We start from the raw sequence: 21,766 nt of genomic DNA, 5'->3' as shown, positions 1-21,766 counted from the left end.
TTTTTTACCCCTATGAACCCTTAGAGGACACACCCTCTTTTAGCTTGTTTCTCTGAATCATCTTTCCAGGAGATCTACAGGATCTCTGAACCACAGAGTTCAGTTTGTCTGTAAAATTCTAAAGTTTTATTATCCAGCAAGATTCATGTTGATCGGAAGTCCTGGTTAAAATGTAAAAAATAAAATCTTAAATTGTATTTACCCTTTATAATAATACTCGAATCTCATGATGTAAACGCAGTAATGTGTGTACAAAACACAGGCAACTTATTCATTTAGGGAAAACAAAGCATGATAAGTATTGATGTTTTTTTTTAAACATTCAATGGTTCTGTAATTAAATAAACTTCTCCAATAACATGAGGCTAATAAAGTTTTGTAATGAATGTCAAGAAACGTGAATAAATAATCTATAATCTAAGTAATCCATAAGTTTGTGTTACTTCATACTATCGGTCCTAACACAGAACAAAAGAACAGCTTCTGCAGAGCCTTTTTCTGGACAGTGTCAGTGTGTGGGAATCAGCCTGGATTGCTAGAGAAGGAGTGTTGCTTTTAATCTGCTATGATCCATATTAGATACTGTTATTGAGGATGGTAAAGAGAGGCAGTGGTGTCTTTCAGGAATTCAACATTCATCGTCTTACACTGCTTGAGCTCCAGGTGGCTTTAACAGCAACAGCAGAGAAGCTCATCCACTTCCTGTATTTAAACTCTTCCATGTCTTGGATCAGGCCAATATCAGTAGCATGCTGTAACACTACCATGATATAAAAGCAACAAAGCATGTTATTCAAGTATAGCAACTGTGATGCCTTTCTGAGGGGGTGCTGGTGCTGATAGGTAGACTGAACTTGTGTGACAGGCTTAACAACTTATTTTACTTTAGTTTCTATTGCTTTGATCTTCATTAGAACTACCGTACTAACCAGTCGGTGGTCTTTATCTTTGCTATGATACATCTTTTTTTTTTGGGGAAAAAAATATTTGCCCTTCTCTATCGGTACCAACTTTATGTGGCTAATTTCATTTGGTCATGAATCTTTTGTCTTAAGATTATGTTTAAAGGTCAATTTTTTGTTCATATTTCAATCCATTTTCTCATTAAAGTGTGAGAGTTTAGGGCCGTGCGCACTCCAGCGACGGTAGGAACTTCTTGTCAGGCAGGTATTTCTCAGCATTTATCTGTCCAACAAAACTCTCAATTTTAGTGAATGCATAAGAAATATGAAAACATTAAGAATATGTTTAAGATTTCCCTTTCTTGTTCACTCCGTTTTCTTATCAGTGTGCAAGAGTTTAGGGCGATGCGCGCTCCCGAGGTAATTCTCAGCAGGCAGGTATTTCTCTGCATAACACCAGTGGTGAGTCTGACATAGTGGAAAAATTGCAAATCTTCTTTTGGAAAGTAAGCTTGTATGAACGATGAAAACAGCAACTTTTAAACAGAGAGTGCACAAGGAGAAATTTGCTTGTGCACGCTCTCACACTCGTTATATAGACGTTCCCTCTCAGGAGTGGATGCAGGGTCATGCATGTGCTTATTTTTTTAAGTGGAGAGGGCGGGTCTTTTCAAGGATTAGTAAACCCCCCCCACTATACCTTTAAATATATATACATTTTTTTGTGGTGGGGATAGATTAATTTAATTTAATCTCACTGTAATCTTGGAATGAATCTAGATTATTCTAGAATAAAATCGCTACTTCGAGTCTGCCAAAGGCATTCATTATATGTGTACGCTACCTCCAGAATTTAAAAAGGTTTACTTTTTTTGCTTGCAAAATCACACATAATTTCATTGTCTTACTTAAGATTTTGACAGTTATAAATACATTTTTTTCTCATTTGTTTTTGTGTTTTGCTGCAAAAAATAATAGTCCCACTTCCAATTATAGAGTCAGACAGTATAGTCTCCAAAAATCTGACACATGCCGCCTCAACCAACTTCTCATCTTTCATGGCTTCTCCATGGCGTGCTGGTCATGTATTCTCCTGATGATAGTTTGCCTTGCAGGTAGTACATCCGCCCTAAAATATCTAGTTGAAAGTCAATTCAATTCAGTTTATTTCTATAGTGCCAATTCTTAACACACCATCTCAAGGCACTTTACAGTTCACCAGATCATACAGTCAAATTGATCCAAAGTTTTCTATCTAAGGAAAACCAGTTGATTGCATCGACTCATTGACTCAAAGGCAATCCCTCACACTAAGCATGCTTGTAGCGACAGGGNTTTTTTTTTTTTTTTTTTGTGGTGGGGATAGATTAATTTAATTTAATCTCACTGTAATCTTGGAATTAATCTAGATTATTATAGAATAAAATCGCTACTTCGAGTCAGCCACAAGCATTCATTATATGTGTACGCTACCTCCAGAATTTAAAAAGGTTTACTTTTTTTTGCTTGCAAAATCACACATAATTTCTTTGTCTTACTTAAGATTTTGACAAAGTTATAAATACATTTTTTTTCTCATTTGTTTTTGTGTTTTTGCTGCAAAAAATAAGTGTCCCACTTCCAATTATAGATGTCAAACAGTATAGTCTCCAAAAATCTGGCACATGCCGCCTCGACCAACTTCTCATCTTTCATGGCTTCTCCATGGCGTGCTGGTCATGTATTCTCCTGATGATAGTTTGCCTTGCAGGTAGTACATCTGCGCTAAAATATCTAGTTGAAAGTCGATTCAATTCAGTTTATTTCTATAGTGCCAATTCTTAACACATCATCTCAAGGCACTTTACAGTTCACCAGATCATACAGTCAAATTAATCCAAAGTTTTCTATCTAAGGAAAACCAGTTGATTGCATCGACTCATTGACTCAAAGGCAATCCCTCACACTAAGCATGCTTGTAGCGACAGGGGCTTTAATGGTTCAAGATGAGCAGAGTGAGCATCAGCTGCAGTAATCCACAGGGAAACAGCGAGAGTCCCTGGAGAGACTGAGGCTGCAGTAACTCACAGGACAACAGAGATAGTTCTTGTTGTTGCAGAGTGCAATAAATCCACAGGACCACAGAGAGAGTTCTAGAAGACGCTGAGATGCTGTAAATCCTCAGGTGCAGACGAGAGAGTTCACAGGGCAGAAGGCAAAAGATCCAGCAGTGCAGCAACGGAAGCACAGAACCTGACTGACGAGGTGTGGGGTTAGTAGTGACTGAATACGAACCAGCAGGGAAGAGCTGAACGAGAGGCTGGCAGGTGGAGTGAGTATTGATTAACTGGTGCTTAACAGGTGTGACCAATTGCTGATGGAGTAGAGGCTGAGCTGTGTGAGAGGAGGAGGTGCTGGAAAATAACAGGAGGTGATAGCCAGACCAAAACAGAACCATGACAATATGGAATACAATTGATGCATAGATGCTTTAAAGTAAAAAAAAAAAAAAGAAAAGAAAAAAAACTTTTTAAAGAAGTTTTGACTTCACAGCTGCACGCTCCTTTGCATTGCTACATCATGTAAAATCCACATAAGAAACAATGAGGGAGTAGTAGAAAGTTTAAAACATTTTACTGAGGTGATAAAACTTTTTTTGGGCATCATATAAAAAAAGAATAACCTTCCTAAATCTGTAGTTTTTTAAAGTACAGATTTAGTCAAATAAAAAAGACTTAAACAACGTAGAAATAAAATAGACTTAGACAAAGTAAAAAAAAATCGACTTAGACAAAGAAGACTCACTTTTTGACAAACAGATCCATAAAAGATACATTATGCTTGAAAGTAAGGTTCTGGAGTATCATGTAGTATTAGGGCCAGGCGAGAGATTATTTTTTTCTTCTAATTAGAGAATAAAGTCATAACATTTTGAGAATAAAGTAAATAAATTACGAGAATAAAGTAATAAAATTACGACAAAAAAGTCAGAACAAGAATATATTAATAAAATTAAGAGAGTAAACTTGTAATAAGAGAATAAGGTCCTACAATTATGAGAAAGGAGTTGTATTTTATGGTGACTCTTACAAGAAGCACTTTCTTCCCTAAAATGAGGAATGTGGAGCACTATATAAAGTTATACTTTGGCTCTGGTTTGATAAATAAGGAAATCTTTTAGCACACCAGCATCAAATTGGGCAGAATGTCGAAGCGGACACAGGATGCTGATTGGTGGAGCTGTTCGGCCTTCATATGCAGGTCGAAACTCAAAGCTTTCTTTCTAAAACGGGTTATGGTATGATGACTTCATTCTCCTAATATTACGACTTTATTCTCGTAGTTTTACAACTTTACTCTCATAATATTACAACTTTATTCTCGTAATGTTACTACTTTATTCTTGTAATATTAAAACTATTTTCTCATAATGTTACAAGTGTATTATTAAAATAATAATAACAAAAATCTCTAACCTGGCCCTAATACTCTGTCGTACTGGAGACTTCATGAGAAAAAATTACTGCAGTAACAGCTTGTAATTTAATCTGAATATTCAAATCTAACTAAACTGTTTTAATATTGACACAGATTTTATTTAATGTAAAAATCATTCTAAACATCTACTAGCATTTAACTGATGTTAAACCTCTGATAACTGCGGTGTTTTCCTCTTGCCTGGTCTGGTTGGTAAAGGTAAATTTTCAGCTCTGTGAGATTTCTGGCTTAGTTGTTTGGCTGCATTGAGTTTGCATGTTCTCCCTGAGCATGCGTGGGTTCTCTCTGGGTACTCTGGCTTCCTCCCACAGTCCAAAAACATAAATGTTAGGTTAATTGGCTTCTCTAAATTCTCATTTAGGTGTGGGTGTGTGTGTGAATGGTTGTTTGTCCTGTTTTCTCTGTCTTGCTCCGCGATGGACTGGCGACCTGTCCATGGTTTACCCCGCCTCTCGCCCATTGACAGCTGGAGATAGGCACCAGCACCCCTCGCGACCCGACTTGGGAGTAAGCGTGTTAGAAAATGGATGGACGGATGGACACACAATAGACTCAATAAATGCTAGATTACCGGTAATCCTGTTTTTTTTCCTGAAAATTAAAAATGAATCAACAAAATGATAAAAAAAAAAACTTGCAATCATGCTCCATTTAAGACGGCACCCAGCTGAGCAGCATCATTAATGATGTGATTCCCCTGCGACATTGAGGAGGAATAACTATGTAATTGTACCCAGCAGATAGCTATCATATTTTACTCAACAGGTTAATCTATCGTTAATTTAAAATCTTCAGTTAAGTTTTTTCTGAAAAAAAGAGAGGGTGGAAAAACTGGACGCCTTTTCTCTCTCTCCCTTCTTTCTCTTCCTTTTTGAAACCCAGACTTTGGGGCGCTACAGACATTTTTATCAAACTGCTCTTTATTTACACATTTTCTTGTTCATTTGTCTCTTTCGTTGTCACTACATCAAATGACGTGCGCCTGGCATTTAGGCCCCGGTAGAACGAACTGCCTGTCACTACCAAATCCGTCCCGGAAGAACGATCTTTTCTGTGCATGCGTGTACACATATACATCCGGGTGTCCATAAATAATGTAATTATGGTATTAAAACTACTTATTTGTATCCTTAACTCACTAAAGAATAGTGATACACATCTGTAAAAAATGTTTTATGACTTTTGTGAGACCATTTTTATGCTTTTTACATTTTCTTTGTTAAATTGCTTCTCTGACGTCATCATCAGACATGCACAGAGCTGTATGAAAATATGATTAAACTATGTTTATCTGCATTTTAATTGTTTCTTTCTTTAGATTACACATTATATAGCATAAGGTTAATATGGTCAGCTTGGTTCGCCTCTACCCGTGGCACCTGTGTCAGTTTGTGGTTCCCTATTTTCTATTCTAATCTGTGAATTGAAGGAAGTAAATGTTGTATTTAAGTCGGTTTTCTGTTTCCTGTTCCTTGCCTGTTTCTTAGTTGACGCTCTGCTAACAACCTTGCTGTCACCCACCCAGGTTCCCTCAGGTCCTGTTTATGTTTTTTCTTTAAATAAATCCATCATCACGTGCCTGCTAATGTCTTGTTGCTGCTTCAAACCTTTACTCTCACAAATTATAACAGAGAGGTCATTCTCATCAGATATAAAGAAGAATTTGGTTGCTCCAATGCCAACAAAGGCACATTATTCTAAGTAGAAATATAAAGCTTTGTTTTTTTGTCTTTTTAATGCAAATTGTCTTATCTTTTTTAAGTTGCAACATATGTTTTAACCCAAAATAAACTCTTGTGAAGCTCAATAAATAGGAGTAAAGGAGAAAAACTTCACTTTATTGGTTGTAATATGAGTAACATGAATAGAAACGATAGAGCAAATTAATATATTGAAAGGGATTTCTCACGAACAAATACAAAACACAGGGTGACATTTTACTTTGTAACTGAGCAAAGGCAGATAAATAAGAGAATTCTACATTAGCCATCAATATTTATATTTAGCACTTTATAATGTGCCACATAGGACTGCGTAACCTTTGCTTTCACAAAGTTTTCTTAGGAGAAAAGGAGAAAAGACTAGACATAGACTGACTCTAATATTAATGCTAACAAAAAATATATTTTTTCTATTAAATACCATAATATATAATGAATGTCTTATAAATAGATGGTAAATGAGTACAATTAATTGAAATAAATAGTCTTTCTTTTCAAGCTTCTGCACAAAGATCTAAAAAATTATAATTGATATGCACTATAACTTTCACAACCAGCAGCTGCATACAAAGGCTTTTCCATTAGATTATGGTGCCCTGTTAGATTATTAGATTTCATTTCTGTGTTTTAAATTTTGTTGCATTCCATTTGCTAGTAAACTTAAGAACTGAATGTATTTTCCATAACAAGATCATCTGACCTGTGGTATGATATTGCACACAATAAATAGAAAAGGAAGTAATGGAGCCATGGAACTCTCAGCAGAGGTGTGAAAGGGAAAAGAAAAAGTTCAAGATAAAGTGAAAAAAAGCACAAAATGAATGCCTAGGGAGATAAAAAACAAATGGTGCTTGAAAGGAAATATAGACGTTGATCTGTACCGGAGAGAGAGCCGAAAGTACAGAAGTTTCCAAGTTGTTTCCAAAGTTTGTTTTAGTGAATACTCTGTTGTTGAGAGTCCCTACGTTTTGATTAATAATTGTTACCCTTTTTTGTTTATTTTGAAAAACTCCAAACAATAAATCCTTAAATTGTTAAAACCTTACCACCAGGGTTTCTTTAATGTTACTTCCTTTTTCCCTGGCTGAGCCGGGTCGTAACAATGGATATGTGAGTAAGTACTGCCGGCAGATGGCATAAGCATACAACTATGATGCTATCTGCTAATTGAACCAGGTGCACAAATATTGCTGTGGAAGGGCCTTTCCCAACCTGTAGCTATTCCCTTCACCTACTCACTTCACACTTCATCCTGTGAAGCACCCTTGCTGCTGATCAAAGGTTGGTCCCTTTGATGACCCTCGCTTTTGAGAAGGCCTTCCTGGACCAGGAAGCTGTCGTCACCATGGTAGTCCAGACTCTGACAGAGACTTGCTACGATGCTTGGAGGACGAACGCAAGTTTAAAGGAAATATCAAACTTTCAACACCCAGCCAATGGCTATAGCTATCATTGAGTTCACCCCTGTATTTTTTTCGCTCTGAGTGCACCTCACATGTGCATCATGCACCGCCAAAAAATACAGCAGGTTTTATTTTTCCTTTTTAACAGTTACACAATAAAATATGTGTGTTTTATTAAAGAAGCAAAATTTTTATTTTTGTATTGTTTTATAAAGACTTGCTAGGGTCCTCCACACACCTTATGTGTGTACTATAAATGCTGCTATATCAACAGGTAAATCAATGTGTGTTGTTGAGTTAACCTTTGTAACCTGTAATCATAATATCAAGGCTAATTTAATGGATCCTAAAAAATATTTATTTGGGCCCACTGTTTTGTACGTTTTCAGTTATGACTTTATTTATGACAGTGTGGTAACATGTTAAAACAATTACTCTTTCAACAGAATGATTTATATAGCCTATTTCAAATAATATTTGTTAGTGATGTCTTACGCAATGAATGTGGGCAATGTATATATGGAAGTTACATCCTGTCCTCCATGCTGACCATTGCTGCTGCATGTGCTGCTTGAGTGGGAAACAGATCCTCACTAGCTGTGGAAGGCTTTGCAAGCCATTCACGCACATATCTAACTGGTTTAAGACAGAACTTCATCAATGGTGGCTGGTGGAGTTTTCTCCATGGGGAATTATAAATTCAAAATAGACAGTTACCAAATACCAATCAAACGTACACTAAGTTGTCACAATGGTATTTTTATTGCAGAGGAGCTACTGCGCATGTATAATGCCAAAGTTTGTTGCGCACTAGGGCGGAAATACGTCGCTTTACTATTCATTAAAAATCAAATATTTACCTTGCACATCTTGCACAAAAATATATATTAATATATTTAAAAAATAAAAATTAAAAAAATAAAATAAAAATTTTTTTTAGGTCTTAATCACGGTCATATATATATACATAGAATAGGCTTGAAAATGGCAAAGTGAAGTATTAGTTTTCACTTTGATCTCCTTAGGATTTTCTTTTCCCAAAGTTTCACTTTGGGTTTTCAATGGGCTCTATGCACAGCTCCACTACTTCCTGAATTTAAGGCAGCTCCTTTGTTTCCTGTCTTTCATTACTGGACGAACTGATTAATCCAGGTGTGTCTGGCCAGTTACTTAGGTCATACACACCTGGATTAATCAGTGCATCCAATCATGAAAGACAGGAAACAAAGGAGCTGCATTAAATTCAGGAAGTAGTGGAGCTGTGCATAGAGCCTATTACACTTTGATTTATGTCTGTTTTTTCTAAGTCATTAGTTTCATTTCCATTTATTGTCATCTAAATTATTTTCTAGTTATATTTAAGTACTGATGTATTTCTGAGTTACTCTGTGTTGCCCCCCTGTTGCCAGTTTCCTCTCCCCTAGCTCCCTTCTAATTACTTCTGTTCACATCTGCTCCCAATCAGTTGATTACTCCCTTCCTTGTTCTGTTTGCCATTTATACTACTCCTCTGCATTTCCTGGAATTTCTTCATTCCTTATGTTTGTTTGCCCAAGCATCTCCTAGTTTTTTAAAACCTGAGATCCTTGCCACTTCAGCTCTGCATCTGGATCCTCTACCAAACTACACACATCCTTGACACAATTATAAAATGAACTTAATAAAATGCCATGGTTTAGTGAATCCTCACGTTGCCAAGTCTTACCTCTACAAATTTGCAGTCACCAGGGTCACGGCATCCACTTAACTTAATACAGGGCAATCATATTTTTACTCTGATTTCCTAAAAGCGGTTGGACACATATCCAGGAGTCTTGGTCAATTCCTTCACCAAGCAAAAGCAACTTGTAGTCCAAGCACTGCTTTTTTTTTTTAACTCTTACTCTGGTAAGAACATGATGAATAGCAATAGCATTACTGTTGCAAGAATATCACTTAAGTAAAAGTAAAAAGTTTGTTGCATTAAACTAATCCTTAAAGTACATTTCTGTTAAAATGAAATTACATGTGTATCTAACTAATAACCACTATAACGCTCTGATACAAAAAAATACTTTATTTATGACCCAACTAGTTAGTTTTAAATAAAATTAGGCTTCATGCAAGTCCTCTTGACTTTGAGAAAATAAAACAAAATTAGTCAAGAACACAGAGGAGGATGTGACGTTCCAAAGTTTAGCAAGAGGAACCGTAAATGATCTGAGATAACGATTTGGTATGTCATGGAGAAAAACGTTATTTTCAGTTATTTTAAGGATTTTTTTCTTCAAACACAAAGATGATATGTGTCTCATTTAGATAAGTCAGCATAACCTTTGGCTCAGAATAAGGGCCCTTGAGCAGCTGTCTGATGTCTGTTGTATAATTAAGATATCAGTAGTGTGTCCAAACTACATAATCCTACGTTTAAAACTGTCATTTACAAGTAAATGAATGAACAAACATTATATCTCTGCTTCTCAGGAGTTTAGACTTTATATTTTTAATTCAAACATGCTTGTAAGTTTTGTGCTTCCTTTTAGTAAATAATGAATACACAAGTAAAAATAATCTGTGAAATCAACAGTGTGAACTCAAACACTGATTACTCGAGGTTTTCATCTGAAAATCTCTCAGCAGGTGTACCTGTTGTAAAAGTGCTCATTTGTATCTGATCCAACTAAATGGTTGTATTCTTAACCATAAATCTAGCACATTACAAAGAAATTGGCAGGTGCCCTAAACTGCAGGACAAATTTCTTGTGCTGCTATAGCGCAGGTTAAACCTGCTGTCATATAACACATGAATAATCCTGACAAACAATAAAAACTATATTTTTATGTTTACAACAGAACACCAAATAATTGCAGCCTGATTTGACATTACCTGGCACAACTTTCACATTCAGCACAGTACCACTGCTCCCTATAATGTTCTGGGCTTGACAGTAATAGTTTCCTCCCTGCTGGTAAATAATGCTACTGATGGTGAAGTTTGGTCCTGAGGCTGTAGGTGAATCCTCTCTCTCCTTGTACCAGGTGTATTTAGCCTCTGGGTTAGCATCACTGCTGCAGGTCAGTGTCAACAAGCTGCCCTCCATTATCTCACTAGAAGGTGTCACTTTCACAGAAGGAGGCCTGGGTGCATCTGCAGATTAAAAGCATAAAAATCTCATTGTATAGACAAACACAGGCTGGCATGCCTTCAGGTTGGTAGACCATACTTTTTTTTCTATAGTCTTACATTTCAGATTCCTTAGAGGATAAAAAACAAAGATTACAATCTATTTAGTCATGTTTAGGTTCCATTTTCTGCAATTTTGTCGTAAATATCATTAGATGAAATAAGAATATGAAAGAGAATATATTTGAGATATATTTACATTTTACATCAATAGAAATGACTTCAGATGTTTTGCCTCCAAATTTATTCTTGACTTAACAGTAATAATCTCCAGACTCAGATGGCTTGATGGAAATTAGGACAAGCTTCCGCTCCTCATTCAGCTGAGCAGCAGTATAATCATTCTTTTTGTGCCAGGAGTAGTTCGCTACTGGGTTTGCTTCACTGCTGCGTGTCAGGGTTACTGTAGCACCATCTGCTATAAAGCTAGATGGGCTCAGTGACACAGAGGGAGGCCTTGGAGAAGCTAAGATAAATAGTTTTTCAATGAGGTGTTATAAATACATGGAGAGAATAGGTATAAATTGATAAATGAGATGCATTTTAATGAATAAAATTTAAAAGTTAAATTTTAAAATTTATTTTAAAAAGAAACTTATACAATATGGATTTAATACAGAAAAATGACATGCAGGGTTCCTCAAAGCTCCATTCTGGGGTCCCCCCTATACAACCTCTACATACTCTCCTTAGCTCAGATAGTGGCAAACAACAGCAACAGCAGGTGCATAACTATGCAGATGATACACAGGTTTACATCATAATGTCACCAGTAGACTATGAACCCATCAGAGAGTTGGCTAGAAGCATAAAACAGATAAATATGCGGATGCGCCATAATTTTCTCCGACTAATTACAAACAAAGAGATAGTAATCTTTCGACCAAAGGAGGAGATATTCATAGTTAGCTCACAGCTTTGGCTACTACAGCTAGAAACCACTGATTATGGCCCGAAATCTTGATGTCATGATTGACTCAAAACTGAACCTTCAGAGGCACATAAAGGCAGTGACTAAGTCAGCCTTTTATCATATAAATTACATTTCCAACATTAAAGGACTAATGTCCAAGCAGGATCTAGAAAAACTTATTCATGCACTAATCTTTAGTAGAATTGATTACTGTAACATGTCTTTATAGGCTTGCTTAAAAAGTCCATCAGACAGCTGCAGCTGATCTGAAATGCAGCTGACCGTGTTCTCACTAGAACTGAGAAAGTAGAACACATCAGCCTGGTTCTGAAGTTCTTACACTGACTCCTTATAGCTCAGAGAAGAGACTTTAAAGTCCTTCTGTTAGTTTATAAACTTCTGAATGGATCAGCCCCTCAATACAAAACAGATTTGTTGTCGGTGTATCAACCTCCCAGACCATTCAGGTCTCCTAGTTCCAGCTCACTCTGATCACCGAGAACAAGAACCAAACATGAAGAAGCAGCATTTGGTTCCTATGCTCCACTTATCTGGAACAAACTCCCAGAAGACTGTAAAGTATTTTAAGTCAAAGTTAAAAGCTAATTTGTTTAGAGCTGCCTTTTAATGTTGAAGTTAAACTGTAAACTGAGGTTTTATTATTTCAAGTTTGTGATCCAACTCTTTTATTTGTTTTACTACCTGCTTTTATCATGTTTTTATCTTCATTTGCTTTTATTTTTCTTCTATTTTATTGTTTAATTTATGTATAGCACTTTGGATTGTCCATTTACTGAAATGTGCTTCACAAATAAACTTGCCTTGCCTTTTAGAGTGATACATAAGTATTCATCTTTTTTGATAGCACAATTATCCTTAAAAATTGTTTTTTAAGTATATAATGGTTTATCTTTGTTTCTCCAATTGTGTTTTAATCTTAAATACGGTGATCTTGAGTGTCCAGAAAGGCGCTTTTGAAATAAAATGTATAATTATTATTATTCTTGACACAGTTGCTCTAAATAACATAATTTTATCTTTTTGACTCAAATGACCAAAATGATTAAATTCACTTAGGAATACATTAACATTATTATTAAACAGTTTCACTCACATTTGACATCAATATAAACCCTTTTAGACGTTCTCTCTCCCAGGTCATTCTCAGCTGTGCAGTAAAACTGCCCAGAGTCTACGGACAGGACAGAGCTGAGGACAAACGTTTGGTTCTGACTGAGGACAGTTTGGTTGTTTTCCTTTTTCCAGGTGTATTTAGCTGCAGGGTTAGCTTCACTGTTACATTTAAACATCACAGAGCGTCCCTCAGTTAACTCATCTGGAAATCTCACCATCACAGAGAGAAGCTTTGGAGCATCTGGAAAAGATACCAAAATCAGAAATTATTGAATCTGGATATTTATTAACTGAATCAAAAAGGTGGGTAGAGTATGAAAAGCTTGTATTTTAGTAAGGGGAGCATTATTTCAAAATGTTTGAACTAAATTAAAAGTAAAATGTAATACCCCAAAAATATGAACCTGAAAGAAACTGATTGATAGAAAAAAATCTGATTGAATTTCTCATAATATTCAATCAGAAAGACAAAAATATACAGTTAGGTGCAAATTCTGGTGTTTTAAATAATGAAAATTAAACCCGCCTGGTTTATATTTGGTTAAACCATCCTTGCTTTTCATTTAACAGCATAACTTTAGGTGGGTAGCCAATAATTGCTCTCATTAAGACTAGTAGTGCTTCTAGATAGTAGCGTCAAAGTTAGTGGTTGAAATTAATTTTCTTTTTAGAAAATAAAGGGTGTGACTTGATTCTAGGGTTACATGCAATGTATTAGAAGAATAAAATGTTACACTTAACACTGAGGTGTAAACTTACACACTGAAGGAGAGTGGTAATTTGTATTTCCTTTAACAGAGCAGGAATATCTGTCTCCTTTTTTAACAGAAACCTGAACAGAAGCAGTTTTTTCCCCCATCACCTGCCCTTTGTTGTACCAAACATAGAAGGGGAGGTTGGTTAGACCACAGCTGCTTTCACACTTTAGCTCCGTCAGAGTCTCTGATCTTCTGACCTTCACTCTGAGATCTTTATTGTTGAGGAAACAAAAAGACACAATTTTATACTAAACCAACAGAGATGCAAAAAAAGAAACAGATTCACAAGAACCACACAGTTCAGCTACCTGTAACATTCAAAGCGACACCAGGCAAACCAGTTAATGCTCCTTCTGGTTGATTTGTTATGAACCTGAACTTGTAGTTGACCGAGTCGCTCATTCTCAGATCTGCGATTGTCAGAAAGCATTTTTTCCCTTTAAAGTCATACCATATTCGACCAGCATAATTGGAGTCGTTCTTTAGATCCAAATGGCTTTTTTGAATTTCTTTAGTAAACCAGAACATTGTTTAACTTGAGTTTTTTTGTTACTTATTTTATTTGGATATGTAAAGGTGCACTTTATCTTCACTGTTGATCCCTGTAAGGCGCAGATCTGATGAGAATCATACTTAACAGACCAGCGCAGTTCATGTTGTTCCACTGTAACACAGATACACCAAAAATATTAGTCACAATAACCGTAAAGGTCCCCTTAAAATAATCACGTTTTTCATAGTGTGAATTTACAATTGCCAACCTTCTCAAATCAACAAGTGATAGTTACTATCTCATTTTATTCAGATATATTTTTTATTCTGTCAATGCGTTTCAGTACCTGTGATAGAAACAAGAAGGACAACAAATCCAATCGAAAATCTCCTCGCTGCATCTTTCATGTCTGTTTAATTCCAGGGGGGAAAAATCCAGGTAATAAATGTTTTGTTTTCTGTGAACAATGTCAGTCTTCCAACAATAAAAGCCCCAAACATATGAGGTGAACGCTTAAATCTAATGAGTTGTAGCTCAGCTCAGGAAAAAAATGTGTCTTGTGATGTAACCCAGCTGTGTGTTTGCTCTGTGAGGAGAAGTGATACAAATCGGCATAATCTAGCAGATTTCCTTCCTCTTCACACTTCACCTACCTCTCCACTGAAAATCATGGACAATGTGCAAAGTCAAAATGCTTTCAATTTATTTTTCAATATCTATATTTTTGTCACAAAGGATGCATTAATAATCAGCATCATAGTTAAGCAGACTTCTTATTTATGTTGTGGAAAGAAATAAATGAGTAAAAATATGCATATGAGTAGTTTTTTCACATCTGTGTCTGGTTATAATAAAACCTTTCTGTCTATTTTATGTAAACCTGATTTGGTTTAGATGTGAAAATTAATTTATTTTTGACTGCACTTTTTTTATTTTAATTTTTTGTGGCTCTAGGGCTTGATTTCGTGGAATAAAAAGTGGAAAAATATGCCAAAAAAAAGAACTTTGAAATACCACCTCTTAAAAACATGTGCCTGTATTTACAAAGATTTATTTTAATAACAAATCTTAGAATTTCTCAAACTACAGGATTTTTCTTTTGTGTTTACCTTAGGATTATGAAAGTTATTCACAAAATAAAGCAATTGCAGAAGTATTGAGGAGGACCTTTAGCAAGCGTTGTGTCGAGCAAGAGACTCAAACATTGAAAGGGTAAATGTTTTAATAATAATACAATTATTAATATGGAAACACATTTTATTATCCCCATAGGAGATATTAACTTTAGCAGCCAGATAGGTTAAAGACAGACCTTTAGCTATATAAGTTTATTCAGGGTAAATCAATAAATATAAAAAATGTTTATAATCCTTAACAAAAAGTAGAAAATGTGAAAACAGGATAATATGGAGGAATGTCAATATTATTACACATTATAAAATGCTCCCAATGATAAAGATTTCAAACTGAAAAGTTGCAGAAAAAAATACATACATAAATATACACGAGTTACAATAATAGTTTTCATAACCTAAAGCGTCATCTAGAAACATGATTGTGCGACACCATCTGCTCTCACAAGTAGCACTTCTCACTTTCCATGCAGGTGAGTAAAGGACGACAAACAGTCACATCTGCTCAGAAATGCGTCTAAAGTCTTTGCACCCTGATCCTGGGACAAATTTTTCTTTTAAAAATCCTCTATTTTCCTGCCAAAGCAAACAGCGGTGCTGCTCCTCTGTACAGTTTGTTTTTTTCCCCACTTATTCCTTCCTTTTTATGTTGGGACATATACAACAGCCTTAAAGAGGATGGCAACCATTGCAAAATGCTGACATGTTAGTCAGCATTAATATGAAATTGATGTAGTAAAATGACCAATGAGGTGAGTACACATAACAAACAAATTTATACAAATATTAGGATCTAAATTAAGGACGTTCAAATGTTTTGATGCTGTATGAAAATTAAATTTTTCAAAGTTATATCATCATGAGCCACATCTTCTAATCCATGTATGAATTCTACAATTATTTAATATCTCCCCATAAATCACCAGGGGCCCATAATGATTTTTTTCAGACTTTTTTTCTTCTGTCAACTAATGACAATTCTTAGAGGACAGCACCGCACCAAGCTATAGTCTTTTAATTCACCCATGATAAACAAGGATAATACAACATGTTAAAAATAATAACATTTGCCTTATTTTGGACCTAATTGACTATAACCATTTGATTGAGAAAACATTAATTTATGTTCAAAGCTTTGGATTTATTTGGGTTTGGAAATACATTTATTAATGTAATTAAAACATTTTACAAAAATACAAACAGTTCAGTGGGTCTTCCACATGGTACCTCACAAAGATTTAGCATCAATAAAGGTATAAAACAAGGTTGTCCAATCTCTCCTCTGCTATTTATTGCTGCTGCAGAAATGCTTTCCATATCAATGAAAAACACTCAATTTGGTAAATTATCGGTGGCAGGCAAATAGTTTTCTATTAGTCAGCTAGCTGATGATAAAACCATCTTCTTAAATAACCTGAATGAAATACCCAAAATTCTTAAATTGATTGAAATGTTCTCAAAGGCTTCAGGACATAAATTAAATTTGAACAAATGTGAAATTTTGCCTCTAAAAGACTGTCCCATATTGACTGCTTTTAATATTGCTATAAAATCCTATTTTAAATATCTGGGTGTGCATATAAATAAAAATAAATATGACTAAATAAATACGAAGTAAATTGACACACAGAGATTTATCTATTCTGGGAAGAATATTACTCACCAAAATGGAAAGTATTTCAAGACTTATCTACTCTGCTTATACATTAAGAATACCCAATCCAGCAATGAAATCTTTCAACCCCTGGACTTCTGATTAATGGACACAGTATGACAGTTAATGATCTAAAAAAACTCAAAAAATAGGGAATACTTTAAAAATACTTTTCTTTTTTTTTTTTTTTTTTTTTTTTTTTTTATCAAACCCAAATTTTATATCCCATTCTTCAAGTCTGAAAGATTGAAAATAAGAACAAATTATTCAAATCTTTCCATTCCTCCAAAACCCAAGGAATTCCACTTTAAAATATTTACGGTGTTACCTCTCTAAGGAATTTCTTAGACTTCCATTTGCTATTGATAACACTTGTTTATTTTGTCACTGTTATATTGAATAGACTGAACATCTTTTCTATGAATGTGTGTATTGCAAAGTTTTGTTGGATGATGTGCTTTACTGGCTTTTCTCCAAATCTCCAAACTTTATTGAATTCTGGATTATTTTTGGGACTCTGAGAATAGAAAAGAAATTTGAAAGATTAGTAAATGTGTAAATGGGCAGGTTTTTCATTTACAAATGTCGTTTTCTTAAAGTCAAGCCATGTCTGTTGTATATGATGGTGATAATAAAACATTAAATAAATAAATAAATAAATAAATAAATAAATAAATAAATAAATAAATAAATAAAAACTTCAGTTACCAGAAGTGACGCTAGGATTTCCTTGTGTTGCTTTCATAGGCCGTCGAAATTCTCATTATCACATTGAATACATAAAAAAAAAAAAAAGAGGATAAAACAGCCAATACGGAAATTATTCTAATGATGTTGTTGAGGATCTTCTAAGACATTAATCATTAACTTAAATTAATAAATATCTTAAACCGACTTTTGGTTCACTTGAAAACAATTGTATTTGTTATAGAAACTAATTGTTCATCTGTTTCTTTTTAACATTTTGATTCGACAACCTAATGCGTTAGATGCATTTATTTTCTTATTTCTTTGTATATACTAAGCAATGTTGCTGAGGTAGCAGATTGTAGGTAGCAGATCTGCTTTCTGATGACAAATCCACTCGGGAAAAACGTTATTGCACCGGTTTCTTAAGGATCAAATCTCTTTTGGAAGCTCAAGATATTATTACCTATATTTGCTATTATTTTACATTGCATTCGCGATCTAAAGTAGCCGAATGTAGAAAACAATCATTGTCAGTTTTGAAGAAAAGTAAAGTGCGTGACTGAAAGTGCGGCCATAACAAGATGACAAATAAGTCTCAGTTTATTTTATTCTTTTATTAACATCTGAGGGCAGTGGAGGACAAATTGGACATCTTCAAAAATTATTTCCGTAGAGATTTTAGACAATTAAAAAAGTTGACACGAAGTTAAAAGTAGAGTAGCTTAACATGGCTAACTGACCGAGCTAAAGGAGGCTAACCTGTTAGCACCTGAGCACAGCTAGCCACAGCGCTACGCAGCTCTCCTCCTTTATATCATGGGCTTGCAGTTACTTTGTTCACCATAAACATTTTATTTTTCGGTTTTGTTATCGATCAGGTAAAACTTCATCGATTATTAGTCGCTACAGATGCTCCAAACTCGGCACACGGACGCTGTGTCATGTTATCATCGTTGTCTGGGCAACAACATCATGTGGCATCGTTGAGCCAATCATGTAGTGTAACGTCACTGACATGCGCAGGACCCGAGCAGCTCTGACCACCCTAAGCTTTGGCTTTTTAGACAGGCACTGTTATTATTATAAAGATTTCCAGTTTTCCAAAGGAAACCTGAAGGCACCCCTACCTAAACAGAGCAGAGCACGCCAACTGAAAACGGACGGATTAAAAGCAGGTAACGATTTACAGTATTCTCCAAAGATAACGAGGAAGTTTTTTTTCCCTAAACACTGTAGATTATGTTTAGTATGATCCACTTTGTTGTTGTCTTTATCCTGTATATTTAGCGTGTTGCGACATTGATTTCCGGGTTCCAACTTGAAACATTTTTGACTTTTTCCTTCTTAGGCGCAGTTGTTTTTCATCGGGTTTTAAAGTCCTTAGCTATTGTTTGATCAAAATAATATAAAAGATACATGTTTAATATTGTTTATGTGGCTGGTTGGCTTAGAATTGCTAGTTTCACTATAAGAAGACGCATTGAGTTTGATCTAATGGCCTAAGGCTTTCTGTCTACATGGAGTTTGAACGTTTACACTCCTTTATCGTTGTTATATTTTATTGTCAGAGTCCAAATGGAGATTATGTGTTTACATTTATTCATTAAGTTATTTGTTTGATGCCATTTTTTCCCCAAATGCGTAACAATAATAATAATAATAATAATAATAATAATAATAATGAGGAAGACATGAGAAGAAAACCAAACAAACGAATTCCATTTTTTTTCTATGAACAAAAACGGAACAGGAAGAAAAGCAATCCCTTTGTCTCTTTTCAATTATCTTAAAAGAATAAAACAATAAGTTGGAAAATGCTAAAGCAAGGGGGGTCATATTTCTATTGAAATAATGTGTTTTGACAAGAATTAGCTGTTGTTTTTTTGTCAGTAAACTTCAGCAGAGAGTCTATGGAATATCTGTGGTTGGTTCTCTGAAAGCAGAACCAAGATGCAGAATGTGATTAGTCAGGGCTTCCTGATTAGCTTTCTTTCTCTGGGTAAAAGTGCTTCATCCCAAAATATAAATCCTATACAGTTTTGCCAATCTGTCTTAATCCCTGTATTTTTTCAAATTTTTTTCTTTAATACATCTGATTTTATTTTGCTACGACCCTGCCTGTCAGCATAGAGGAGGAAGGCTTAATGTGTTTTTGTGTGTTTCGTGCCGTTTAAAACTAGGTGTCATCATTACTTTTTGCGTGGGGGTTTTACTCAGATGCTGATGATTCCAATATGAAACTTTTGTGCAAATGCATCTACAAAATAATATAACTACCCCATAAGAGTGGCTCTCAAACTGGCTCCTCAGGACACACTGGAAAAGCAAGCTTTCAAGGTCATGAAAACAATTAAATCTTATATATATATGTGTATATATATATATATATATATATATATATATATACATACATATAATGTGTATATGTGTGTGTGTATGTATGTATGTATGTGTGAAATTACCTTTGATACTATATTCATTTTAGATGATGCATACTACCAAGAAAACTGCCTAAAAATTCCCTGAATTGATGGAAACTATGTTTTCTTCCGCCTAAAGTGCGTAATGCATCCATATGTAATACCAAACGAACAATGGAAGATCAATGTTATAGTGCAATTACATAATTTTGATTATTTAACTAATACAATAGTTGTATTTGCAAAAAATTATCATATCGGCATCAATTAATATGCAACCAACTGGGATCCAAATACAAGGAAGAAGATTTTAAAAAGGATAAACGGTTCAAAATGGATTCTCCAAGCTCCTAGGTTATTGGCCAATACTACTGTTTGATAACATATTTGTAAACAATCATATGTTGTGCAAGTTTACCTGATTATTAATCGATTAATTACTGGAATTGGAAGTTGTTAATATGTCATTCAAATCAAAGCTAAAACCAAGTAATAACCATTGATTAAATTATTATAATTGACAATTTGCCCAATTACATGTTGTTATTAATGTCTTATCTTTGTAATTGGATGTTTTGGACCAGCTGTTAAAATCCAAGTGGTTTTCAGCATCAGTTTATGTCAATAACTTGGTTTATAAATTAAGAACAGTTATTCATCATTTACCAAAAGGAAAATATGTCTCTATCTATTCACGTTGTTAAGTCAAAGGAATTTAATCCAGCTCTTATAGACAATTGATCACTGCTGTATAAATAATCACGGACAACCACACTTAGAATAATTCTACTTTTATTCAAACAAATCTTTTTTAACACAGTATTAAGATATTTAATAAATATGGATACGCTACAAGCTACAGGAAGAATCACAGAGTACATGCAAGAATCAGTAAGAGTTCAAATTACTACAGAGGTACCATTGTTGATAATATTAATTTCATTAGTTCATTCTTATGATGCACTGATGTCCATCCGATTCATTTTATTGGACTTTAACTAATCCAATGCTTTAATTCTTTGCCTTGTACTCAAAGAGTCCAGAGGTCCATATTCCCAATGGGAGGATAAAAGAAGATGTCGCTTTGATATTTTCAGCTCACAAACTGCTTTTCTTTTTTTCTTTTTTTTTTATATTAATCATATTTGGATTCGATGTTTGATACCTCTACTTGGATATTTTCCCAGAATTCCATCTGTGATCCACTGAATTCCTATCATGACGTCAACGTCTGTCACCACCGTGGGTGGAGTGGTTATCATTACACAGGTCATCCCTAAAGATGACCGCTCCATTCCCCTAGAGACTTCTGCCAACCCCGCAGATCAGGTGCCATCCCCTGTCCTGAAGACCCCTCCTGCCCCCCCTAAGAAGGACAGCAAGGAGACGATCTTCCTGCAGGGGGAGTCCATGGGCCTTGGGGTGAGACTCTGACACTGAGTGGATCCTAATGATTAAAGAAACTAAGCTGGGAGGGACTGATCCCTTGTTTTTGTTTTCCAGGTCGTTCAGATCTTCATTGGTGTGCTCTGTGTCCTCTTCAGTCTGACAGTCTTCTTCTCCGAAGCTCTGATCCATTACGCTCCGTTTGGCTTTGGTGTTTCGGTACGTTAATTAAAAACTTAGGAAAATAGGAATTTAAATGGATATAATGATGTGCAATCCTTTTCTACACTCCTGATCCAGAACTCTCCTCTTCTGATAGATACCATTTACCCAAGGTTAAAACGTTCCTCATGTGTCAAATTAAAAGCTCTTTGAAGGTGTTTTCCTTAAATTCTTTTTATGTTTTGTCTCCAGTTGTTGTCGCTCCAGTTGTTGCTAGCTAAATGCTAGGCGATGGGTAGCAGCCAAAACGTTGCAATTTCACTTAATCCTGACGAGATCCGAAAAACGTAGCAAAAA

The 21,766-nt window shown here is 35.1% G+C and overlaps 2 protein-coding genes across 2 annotated transcripts in view; one reads left to right on the top strand and one right to left on the bottom strand.

Annotated features, from left to right (window-relative positions):
• Positions 1-10,207: 10,207 nt before the first annotated feature.
• LOC107103910 (B-cell receptor CD22-like) lies at positions 10,208-13,873 on the bottom strand. The gene is made up of 4 exons (XM_015403767.1): positions 13,780-13,873; positions 13,473-13,682; positions 12,694-12,954; positions 10,208-10,630 (listed from the first exon to the last, which is right to left on the bottom strand). The coding sequence occupies exons 1-4, from the start codon at positions 13,871-13,873 to the stop codon at positions 10,275-10,277; spliced, it is 921 nt and encodes a 306-aa protein (XP_015259253.1). The 3' UTR covers positions 10,208-10,274.
• Positions 13,874-18,504: 4,631 nt separating this feature from the next.
• The window catches only part of ms4a4a (membrane-spanning 4-domains subfamily A member 4A), an 8,415-nt gene continuing 5,153 nt past the window's right edge, over positions 18,505-21,766 (top strand). Inside the window, exons 1-3 of the mRNA XM_015403764.1 lie at positions 18,505-18,616; positions 21,049-21,283; positions 21,365-21,466. Coding sequence (XP_015259250.1) covers positions 21,080-21,283; positions 21,365-21,466 — 306 coding nt within the window. The 5' untranslated portion in view covers positions 18,505-18,616; positions 21,049-21,079. The remainder of the gene's footprint in view (positions 18,617-21,048; positions 21,284-21,364; positions 21,467-21,766) is intronic.

Source organism: Cyprinodon variegatus, unplaced genomic scaffold, assembly GCF_000732505.1.
Source record: "Cyprinodon variegatus isolate N-32 unplaced genomic scaffold, C_variegatus-1.0 Scaffold1561, whole genome shotgun sequence".
Taxonomy (NCBI): domain Eukaryota; kingdom Metazoa; phylum Chordata; class Actinopteri; order Cyprinodontiformes; family Cyprinodontidae; genus Cyprinodon; species Cyprinodon variegatus.
This window is presented reverse-complemented; position numbering and strand designations above follow the sequence as displayed.